The following is an 8140-nucleotide window of genomic DNA, read 5'->3' as shown; positions in this document are numbered from 1 at the left end:
CCGCGGCTAGAGCCATAGAGAGAGCGCCTGGGAGGACTAGAGAAACACCTGTCTTGGTTTGTTCTCTTCTTCCCCCTAGCGGTGGAAGCGACTCAGTGAGCAGCCGGTTGGAGCAGTGAGAACAAAACTGGAAAAGGTCAAGGACAAAGATGGAGGATGTTACCATCCCTAGAAGAGTGAGAGAGGAGAGTAACAGTAAGAGTTAGGGAAAAACGAAAACAAAAAAGAAGTGAGCCTTCAACTGGGATAAGCCCTTGCACATGATTCGTTCTTGTTGAATTAGCCCCAAACTACAGGAAACTGAACTTAAGTAATTGCAAGATCACAGAGCTAAGTAAAAGGTAGACCTTGGCCCGGGTTCCAAAACGCAGACACTTGTTTATTTAATCCTGGTTTTCTCCATTTCTCCACCTCCTCTTATAATTCAAGAAAAAGGTAACTCTTCTGCCCAAGACTAATGATTCCTCCAGTGATCTGAGTTCCATTCAGGGTTGACCAAAGTAGGTTTGCCTGGACTAAGAGTTTTCCTGGGATGCAGGACTTTTCGCTCTAAAATTGAGACAGTCCTGGGAAAACCAAGGTAAATGGTCACCCAAAACCACACTTACCTGTTCTGGAACCTAACTCTCAATATTCCTCTTTTCTCCCTCATCCGGATCCTTCTTTCTTATCCCTCCTCTTCCCACAATGTCTTTTCCTTTGGACATTCTAACCAAACTCTTTTACTATGCCCAGAAATATTCCTGTTTCTCCTTTTAATAATCCCATTTTCTCATTGTCTTAGCTACTTTTCTTGTGGCTGAGACAAAATACATGGCACCTAAAGTGAAAGGAAGTAAGGTTTATTTTTTGCTCACAGTTTGTAGAGGTTTTAGTTCATAGTTATCGGGCTGTAAAGCAGAGCAGAGGGTCATGGCAGAGGAGAATAGTCCATAGCATGGCAGGCAGGAAACAGCAAACAGCTAGCCTTCCTTTTCCTTTTATCCCATGCAGGCTAAGAGCCTTTTGGTTGGTGCCACCCACGCCGAGGTGGACCCTTCCTATTATCCACACCCAGAATTATGCTAAACCAATCAGTGGAGTAATTTAGTTATCGCATACCTTTAATCCAAATTCACATATCCTAGGTCCAGCCACTTCTGACAAGCCCCACCTGAGTGCATGAGGCTTTGTGGGGACATCTAGATACCATAATACTCACCTAGCAACATGTTTCCCTTTGACAGTAGCTTCTTCCATTTTGACTTGCATCTCTATTTTCTACTCCTCAGTATGTTAATTCTAATTCCTCTGCGTGGTGCCAGGTATAGCATGGAATGAGAGACAGAAAATTGCCTTTGGGGAGCGAAGACAACAATTATAGCGCTGAATAATAATTGCTACCCAGAAGGAAAAGTGGTGCCAGAAGCTGTGACACAGGCCTACAATCCCAGCTCTCTAGGAAGCTGAGGCGGAAGGATCACATGTTCAACCTGAGCCTGGGCAACTTAGTGATTTAGTGAGCCCCTCTCTCAGAATAAAAATTAAAAAGGGCTAAGGATGGAGCTCAGTGCAAAGGCCCTGTGTTTGGTCCCCAGTACTGCGAAAAGAACTAAGAGGAAGGAAGGGGAGGGAGGTTAGAGAGTGTCAGGAGGGAAAAAAAAAAGTGAAGAGTGAAGCGAAAAATACAAAAAAGCTTCCCAGAAAAACGGAATCCTCAGCTGAAGCTTAAAGGCTGAACAGAATTTGGCTGAACTAAGAAAACTCCAAGTGCCTCTCCAAGTCTGGAGCCGAGCTTTGAGGAACAGGAAGAACTCGGGGCTTGAGCCAGGAGGCAGGAAGCAGAAGGAGGCCCGTGCTGTGGTTTCGATGTGGCCTGTGCGCTAAAGTTTCCTGTACCGGAAGCCTGGTCTCCATCGTGGCAGTGTTAAGGTGGTGGAATCTTTCGGAGGTGAGGCCTAGTGGAAGGTGACAAGGTCACAAGAGCTCCACCCTCATGAGTGGATTAACGTTGTCTTTCTAGAGCGTGTAGTTGTAAAGAGAAGCTCCCCATGCCTTGGTCTCTTCTGCACAAGGCCAGTTCCCTTTCTACCTCCCCGCCAGGTTGTGACACAGCCAGGGGACAGTTCCCAGGACACTGGCACCCCTTGCCACCTGCCAGCCATTAGAACTGTAGACCAACAAACTATTTATTTACAAAGTACCTAGCCTTGGATATGGTGGTGCAGCAATACAAAACGAACTCAAATAACCCAGACCTGGCAGGATCTTGCAGGCCAAATGGAGGGGTTTAGCTCAAGTCCCCAGAGTCCTGTGAGCCACTGCAAGGTTTTAATCAGGGGAATGACGTATCATGCCTACGTGTACAAATATGACTGCCTCTATAGCACGGAAAAGGGAGATATCAGGTAAGTATGTAGCTACTTTGCCCATTTTCCCCCTGGAGATAGCGTCTCACTATATAGTTCAGGCTGGCTTTGAAATCGCTATGTAGCCCAGACTGCATGCTGGCCTTGACCTCATGGCAATCCTCCTGCCTCAGCTTCCCCAGTAGTGGGATTACGGACATGCATCACCAGCCTGGCTAAGCTCACCCTTTCCTAAAGGTGCACCCCAGCCTGCTGTGACCCCCTCTGCTTCTATTTAGTTGAATAGAGTGACAGAGACCTAGGTTCTGATCCAGGTCTGCCACTAACCAACTCCATGATCTTGGGTTATTTGCTTACCTCCCTCTAGCTTCCTTTTCCTTGTTGTTAGCCCGGGAGTAACAACAGGGAGCTCCAAATTCCTTTGTAATGGTAACTGTGACATGCTCCTATCGCGCTGATTATGTGTCAGGCACTATCCCATTTTCTTTGCAAATACTATCCTGTTAGCTGGGCATGATTACATGCACACCTGTAATCCCAGCACTTGGGAGGCTGAGGGAGAAGAAGTTCAAGGCCAGCCTGGGCTACAAAGTGAGTTAAAGGCCAACCTGAATTATATAGTGACACCCTGTCAAGCACACACACACACACACACACACACACACACACACACACACACCTCTAAACTATCCTATCTAATCATTACAGCAACCCACTGAAAAATAGACACTATTTTTATCGCCACTATATAGCTGAGAAAACAGCAGCACAGAGAAGTTAACGTTCCTAAAGCCACACAGCTCAAAAGTGACAAAGCTGACATTTGCAGCCAGGCCATCTGGCTCCAGTGGGTGCTCCTAATCACTGTGTCATGCTGCACCACGTAGCTTTTCATAAACTACAAAGCACTCTGCACAGCACATGCCTTCATTTCGTTAGTGGCTTTCTTCCCTTCCCGTATTTGTTGTGGAGATGCTATTTCTAGGCTTTCTGTTATCTCGTGTCACTATTGTCTGATTTTCTACTTAACTTCTTCTGCATTAAAGTGGATCACAAAAGTCCTTTTCAAGAGTCCGAAAAGCCTGGGTGGGCATTATGGTTTCGCCTTGGGCCAGTCATTTAATTCTCAACCCTCGGTTTTCTAGTCTATAAATGACAGTTGCGAAAGGGTAGAAGGAAGAGTTGTAAAAATGGAATAAAATTATAATCCCTGTGCAAGCAGTAAGTACCAAGTTAATGAAGGTGTTTGAATCATTCTTTTTCATTGAGAAGCTCATGTCTCAGGAGCAAAGATTGTCATTCCAAACTTCAGAAACCAGAGAAGGAGGGACTGTGATCACAGGATATGTGGGAATAGGGAACCCAGACATATTGGCAGAGATGTAAACACTTGCCCTTCTTGTAAAAATCTTTTCTTGCATGAGCCTGTAGCCTTCTAGTCCATGCATAGAATTTTGAATGAGCCAGTATTTCTCACAGAAGGAGCCTAATTATAAATCAGATCTAAAGGCCAAGGGAAAAGTGTACTTGTGAATAAAACGAATACCTTACCAGGTTCACCAGAATTAATTAAAAGAATTGTTAGACCTCACCAGGTGGCATTCAGCTCAAATTAATAAAAAGTGTAGTGGATCGAATTTTAGTGAATAACCATAGCTTTAGGACTTTCGAGCACATACCATCAAGAGTGTGGGGGAAATGAGAATTCGTGTACACACGTCAGGAGCTAAGTGACTCTAGCCACTTTCGAAGGCAATTTGGGCTAATAAATGCCCAGCACCCACATCTTATAATCTGTGCTTAAAGGAGAAGCACAATATTTCCTCCCTCATCATAGGGAATATGTTCCCCACACTGCCCTCATGGATATCTGAAACTACGGATATAATACCAAACCCTACATGTATTATGTTTTTTTCCCATATATGATGAAGTTTAATTTATAGTTAGACACAGAGATTACTAACAACTAATAATAAAATAGAACAATCATAACAGTCAAGTACAATAAAGTTTCCAGAGTCACTTTTGCACTTTGGGACCATCATAATTAAACAAAATAAGAGTTACTTAAACCCGAGCACTGTATACCTCAGACAGTTGATCTGATAACCAAGACAGCTCCTCGTGGTCAGGTAACATATGCAGTGTGCATGTACTAGACACAGGAATGATTTCCACCCCCAATGGAAGAGATCAAGACAGCGTGAGATTTTGTAATGCTACTGAGAATGGCATGCAATCTAAAACTGTTGTATGATTTCTTTCTGGAATTTTCTCTGTCATAGTCTATGAACGCAGGAACCTGAAAGCACAGAGTGCAAGTGTGGATAGAGAAGGACTGCTCTACCACAGCTCACTATTATTTTAAAGTAAATCAAGTGCATACACGTCAGGACATGTGCCCAAGGAGGTTGAAGGTGTGCTGGTGTGTGAAAGCAAATAATTGGAAACAAGCTGAATATTTTTCAGTAGGGAAATGGCATCTTGAATTATGGGAAGGCCATTCAGTAATAGTATTCAGTATAACAGTTTGCAGGAGTTTAAAAGAATGAGGCAGGAGCCGGGGATGTAGCTCAGTGGTTCTGCCACCTGCCTCGAAAGCACAAGGTCCAGAGTTCGATCCCCAGTGCCAAAAAACAAAACAAAGCAAAAGAGAATGAGGCAGGTCTACATAAACTCTCATGGGCAGCTCTCCCAGACATAGGGTTGAATAAAAAGCATGTAGCTGAGTGAACCCTTCTGGATAGATTTTTGTACAACTCAACACCATCAAAATAAATCAAACAAGGATTACATATTTTCTGCAGATGTGTATGCATACTTAAAGAGGTAGGAAATGGTCTGAAATATCAAATTCTAAAAAAAATATAAATGAAAAGACACCAGATTAATAAGAGGAAGAAAGGAAGAAAACATGAAAGTGACTATATCCTTGGGGTAGTGATTTTTTTCATGAGGGAAATGTGTTCATGTATGAAGTGTATAACTACAATTCAACATAGTACTTTTACTAGGCTAATAAAATCTATTCTACCCTTCCCATGGAAGTCCTGTAGTGTTCTTTTGGGGACCTGTTTCATCAACAAACCTGAATGTAATGCAGTGTAAGCACACTGCTTTCCCCTGGAAGTTGCATTTGCAAAGTTATCAAGCCCTGCTGTCTTTCCTCTCTCTCCCTATGGCCCACAGACCAATGTTCATTTTATTGTTAATTTGCTCTTGTGCAGACAGAGCTCTCTAAGCCAAGTTCAATGCCAAGTCAGCCGTGTCCAAGTTGTCCCAGGTTATGTATTTCTACAGTTTGGGTGGGTGCTATCTGTGGACGTGTGTAGACACCAATCTTCAGTTAGAACTAAGAGCATCGCCTTGTCCCACCACCCAGACCCAGTCCATGAGCGACGGTGACCCAGGATGGGGGCTGTGTGGGAGTCTCTGGAAAGGACAAGTCAGGGGAGGGGTCTCCGGTACCAGTATGAGTCTTTCATTTCATTGTTTGTACCTAATGCTGTGAAACGCAACATAGTATGATTACTTTTTGTGACAATCTCCTGTAGGCTTCAGGGAAAAATGTTATTCAACAGTTCGATCTCCCTCTTTCTACCCCACCCGTGGCTGTTTGGGGGGCTGCTTATGCACACAAAAGAGCTCTGTGGGCTCCTTTGTCTCTTTTTCAGCATCTGGTTCCTGCTCTTGCTCCCAGTGTCCCTTCCGTCTAAAAAGAGAAGGGTTTTAGAGCAGTCAGCTGGGAAATGAGCCCGATTCCCATTTGTGCCACTCACAAACTAGGCGCCCAGCAGCATCTTCCGTAACCTTCCCGAACTCAGATTCCTGTCCGGAAGATGAGAACGGTCACAGCTTCTACTCTGAGTTCAGAGGCATTGATGTCACGGCCCTGAAGGAGCGCCGTCCTGACTGCGAGCACCCCCTCTCCTTTGCTCTTTCTTGCCGACACCACCTCCGCCCACCCCCCCAGTCTCCCTTAGGTGGTTATAAAACTGAAATATAGCGCAATACCGAATTATTTATATAAGTAAAATGAAGAGCTTAATACCCTCTGTTATTACTTTTTCTAGCAATTACAAAATTGCTAAAAACCAACAGAAATAGAACATTTTACATGGCTCTGGAGGGGAATAAAAGCCATCCCAGGCTGTTTTGTTTTGAGGAAGGAGAGCTGGTGATGGAACTCAGGGCCTCTGCACTCAGCTACATCCCCGGTCTTTTTTTAGTTTTTAATTTTGGGACAAGGTCTCTCTAAGTCACAAGTAGTTGCCCAGGCTGGGCTCGGATGTGCCATCCTCCTGCCTCCGGCTCCCAAATTGCTGGGATTATAGGTGTGCGCCACCATGCCCGGGGAAGGTATCGGTTTTGATTTGTGGGTGACCCTCATTTGCTTTCTCCACTTCACCATTTATGGAGAAAAACGGCCCCAGGGGCGGAGTGAAGAGCTCCTGTCTCTGCTGTTGGTTCTTTGAACTTGCTTACCCCTTGACGCAAGACTTACCTTCGCATCTCCACAGCAATTCCTTTGTTTGGTGTCTCCGTGCCAGGGATCCTAATTGCCCACGTGTGTGCCGTACCAGTCATCATACATAAGCTAAGGTAATTAGTTTACGACCTCTGCTTGGGCACCTGCGCCAGGACCCCACCCTGCGGCACCAACGTGGCGAACCAGGAAGGGGCAGGAAAGCGAGAGCCTGTTTCGCGGCCACAGGGGGGCAGCAGAGAGACGCGGTTTATGACTGTAGAGAGACCGTTCCCTCAAATCCGGAGGCATCCGAGGCTTGCAGAGCAAAATGTGTGGACAGATTTCAGGGCCCCTCGGCTATCTTAGGCCGGAAAAAGTTGAGGGGGTCTTATTAGCTGTGCTGGTGGTAGTGCACACCACCCCCGGCCAGCGCAGCCCTCTCGGACCTAGGCCAGCGCCTCCAAAGTGGACTGAGCTTTCTCATCTTTCTCTCAAATAATGTCCGTGGGAGTTTTCAGTTATGAAATATGTGTTCGTGAGTTCCGGGTCAGTCTTGAGACCCTGTCTCAAAAAAAAAAAAAAAGAGAGAGAGAGAAAATCTAACAAAGTGTTAAAGAATGAAAATGAAATCACCCTTCCACACACATTTAGGTAACGATTGTTGCTATTTGAGGATTCTGTAGTAAGTCATATGAAATGACTGATGTTTGAGCATTTTAACCTACAAAAATGACAGTTTTGTGTCATTTGACCTAATAGTTCCTCCCAATAGTTTTCTCCACAGCAAATAGCCATGTTAGACACGATGCTAAAATCGTACTCCCATATGTGTTTGCGCGCGTGTATCTTTAAAACTTGTCTTTAAAATGAAATATTAGCGGTTACATATACATTCAAAGAATAATGCCAACACTTGGGAAATAAAATGTCACCGCGGAAGGTCCTGTGCACGTCTCCAGCAAGAGCCACCAGCCCATCACCTTGAGGAGTTCATGGTGCCTGCGTTTCCATCTCTAAACAGATTTGGTGTTGATCATGCGTGGTTTCTATCCCTAAGCAATACGCAGTATTGTTTATCATTTTGAACTTTACACAGATGAGACCAAAGTGGGTACATCTTCTGTGATTTTTATTGTTTACTAAACATTATATATTTTGAAATCCATCTATATTGATGCATGTAGATATTTTTTTCGGTGCATGGGATTGAACTCGGGTCCTTGCGCTTATGAAGCAGGTGATAGAACCACTGAGCTAAGTCCCAGCCCTGACGCAGGTAGTTTTGCTCATCCATTTGCCTATTTTTTTATTTATTTTTTAT

The 8140-nt window shown here is 44.5% G+C and overlaps 1 protein-coding gene across 2 annotated transcripts in view; it reads right to left on the bottom strand.

Annotated features, from left to right (window-relative positions):
* Nucleotides 1-6960, bottom strand: part of Otud3 (OTU deubiquitinase 3) — a 29063-nt gene extending 22103 nt beyond the window's left edge. Inside the window, exon 1 of one of the 2 annotated variants that reach the window (XM_010614244.3) lies at nt 6856-6960. In XM_010614244.3, coding sequence (XP_010612546.3) covers nt 6856-6941 — 86 coding nt within the window. In that variant the 5' untranslated portion in view covers nt 6942-6960. The remainder of the gene's footprint in view (nt 1-6855) is intronic. The other variant, XM_010614243.3, reaches the window with a different exon arrangement.
* Between the last annotated feature and the right edge of the window lie 1180 nt (nt 6961-8140).

This window comes from Fukomys damarensis, unplaced genomic scaffold, assembly GCF_012274545.1.
Source record: "Fukomys damarensis isolate Sample0158 unplaced genomic scaffold, DMR_v1.0_HiC HiC_scaffold_23, whole genome shotgun sequence".
Lineage (NCBI taxonomy): Eukaryota > Metazoa > Chordata > Mammalia > Rodentia > Bathyergidae > Fukomys > Fukomys damarensis.
This window is presented reverse-complemented; position numbering and strand designations above follow the sequence as displayed.